Source organism: Coenobita brevimanus, chromosome 17, assembly GCF_032717465.1.
Source record: "Coenobita brevimanus isolate Jiangsu-jjx chromosome 17, ASM3271746v2, whole genome shotgun sequence".
NCBI classification, from domain to species: Eukaryota; Metazoa; Arthropoda; class Malacostraca; order Decapoda; family Coenobitidae; genus Coenobita; species Coenobita brevimanus.
The window spans coordinates 1,532,501-1,535,000 of record NC_136970.1 but is presented as its reverse complement, the minus strand read 5'-3'; the positions used below and the strand labels follow the sequence as shown (position 1 = coordinate 1,535,000).

Below are 2,500 nucleotides of genomic sequence, written 5' to 3'. Positions count from 1 at the left end.
AAGTGTATGTTGGTTTACGTATGGATGTGTGTGTGTGTTTATAGTGTGTGTATGTATAGTGTATGTATGTGTGTTTGTTTACGTACATATGTTTCAATTTGTTATATCTATCTATATCTATCTGTCTGTCTGTCTATCTATCAGTCTACCAGTTTATGTATCTATCAGTCTATCTTCTCTCTCTCTCTCTCTCTCTCTCTCTCTCTCTCTCTCATTATCCCCTTCATCTATAACCACGTCACTTTTCTTCTTATATAACTCTGAAATCTGGAGGAAAAGTTTGAAAAAAAAATAAAACACTGGTGGTGTTTTGAATAGGCGTGATTAGAGGAGGTGATTCTCTCTCTCTCTCTCTCTCTCTCTCTCTCTCTCTCTCTGTTACGTACCCTCTTGTAAAGGTTGCCTCGTCTGTCTGTCTGTTGTCTCCATCTATCTGTCTATCTGTCTATCTATCAATTTATCTATCACATACCCTCTTGTAAAGGTTTTCTCGTCGAATATAACTGTTTAGTGGAGACAGTATCTTTCTGTCTACCTATCTATCTATCTCTGTTGTCTGTCTGTCTATCTGTCAGTCTATCTATCTATCTATCACGTACCCTCTTGTAAAGGTTGCCTCGTCGGATATAACTGTTGAAATAGAGAGGAGACCACTTGTGTATGATTCGGTCTGGGTTGAACGCGTCCAGCCCCCCGACCGCCACCCCCAGCAGCACGAAGGCACCCAGCAGCACGGCCACCCCTCTGATATGCTCCATCACCTGGGGGGATAGATAGATGGATAGATAGATGGATGGATAGGATGTAAGTGGATAGATATCGTGGTTAGATGGATGGATGGATAGGATGTGAATAGATAGATGGATGGATGGATAGGATGGAATTAGATAGATGGATAGATAGGATGTGAATAGATAGATAGATAGATGGGTAAATAGATATGATTTATAGATGGATAGATAGATGGGTAAATAGGTAGATAGATGGATGGATAGGATGTAAATGGATAGATGGATAGATAGGATGTAAATAGATGGATAGATAGATAGATGGATAGATAGGATGTGAATAGATGATAGATAGATAAATAGATGGATAGGTAGGATGTGAATAGATGATAGATAGATAAATAGATGGATAGGTAGGATGTGAATAGATTAATAGATAGATAGATAGATGGATGGATAGGATGTAAATAGATTAATAGATAGATAGATGGATGGATAGGATGTGATTAGATGATAGATAGATAAATAGATGGATAGATACGATGTGAATAGATGATAAATAAATAAATAGATGGATAGATAGGATGTAATTTGATGGATAGATAGATGGATGGATAGATAGGATGTACTTTGATGGATAGATAGATGGACGGATAGATAGGATGTAAATAGATAGATGGATGGATAGGATGTAAATAGATGGATAGATAGATAGAGAGATGAACAGATTGGATGTAAATAGGTAGATGGATAGATAGATGGATAGATAGGTAGGATATTAATAGAATGATAAATATAAGTATACATATTCATTGGTACAGGATGTGGCGGTAGGTAGATAGATAGAGAGAGAGAAAGATAGATAGATAGTTAGATAGATATAAATTCATACATATATATACCTGTCCATAATCTCTCATTCCAAATCAGTCATAAAAAAGGAATGAGGTAGGAAGTAGTATGCAAATGATGTTGAAGAGGTGTGTGTGTGTGTGTGTGTGTGTGTGTGTGAGAGAGAGAGAGAGAGAGAGAGAGAGAGAGAGTCGATAAAACCCAGTTAGGAAGAGAAACGACCTGCATTTGCTGTGGATCTAGTGAATATGGGGACACACACACACACACACACACACACACACACACACACACACACACACACACACACACACACACACACACACACACACACACTGAACCCCTCTCTCTCTCTCTCTCTCTCTCTCTCTCTCTCTCTCTCTCCACACACACACTCTCTCTCTCTCTCTCTCTCTCTCTCTCCACACACACACACTCTCTCTCTCTCTCTCTCTCTCTCTCTCTCTCTCTCTCTCTCTCTCTCTCTCTCTCTCTCTCTCTCTCTCCACACACACACACACACACTCTCTCTCTCTCTCTCTCTCTCTCTCTCTCCACACACACACACACACACACACACACACACACACACACACACACACACACACACACACACACACACACACACACACTGAACCCCCCCCTCTCTCTCTCTTTCTCTCTCTCAACGCTCCCGGAACTGTTTTCGACTAAAAATACTGAAGCAATTCTGAGCATTAATATTCACAGTAGGAAAGCAAATAGATAGATAGATAAATAGATAGATAGATAGATGGATAGACTGATAGATATAAATGGATAGATAGATATTTTGATAGATACATAGGTAGGTAGGTGGGAAGATAAGTAGACATAGGTAGGATACTAGGTTGGTAGATACTTAATGCATATAGATAGATAGATAGATAGATATGTAATTA

At 39.0% G+C, this 2,500-nt stretch overlaps 1 protein-coding gene across 1 annotated transcript in view; it reads right to left on the bottom strand.

Annotated features, from left to right (window-relative positions):
- The window catches only part of LOC145391178 (uncharacterized), a 56,460-nt gene that overhangs the window by 15,399 nt on the left and 38,561 nt on the right, over nucleotides 1-2,500 (bottom strand). Inside the window, exon 2 of the mRNA XM_080265858.1 lies at nucleotides 600-761. Within this exon, the coding sequence (XP_080121984.1) occupies nucleotides 600-758 (159 nt within the window). The 5' untranslated portion in view covers nucleotides 759-761. The remainder of the gene's footprint in view (nucleotides 1-599; nucleotides 762-2,500) is intronic.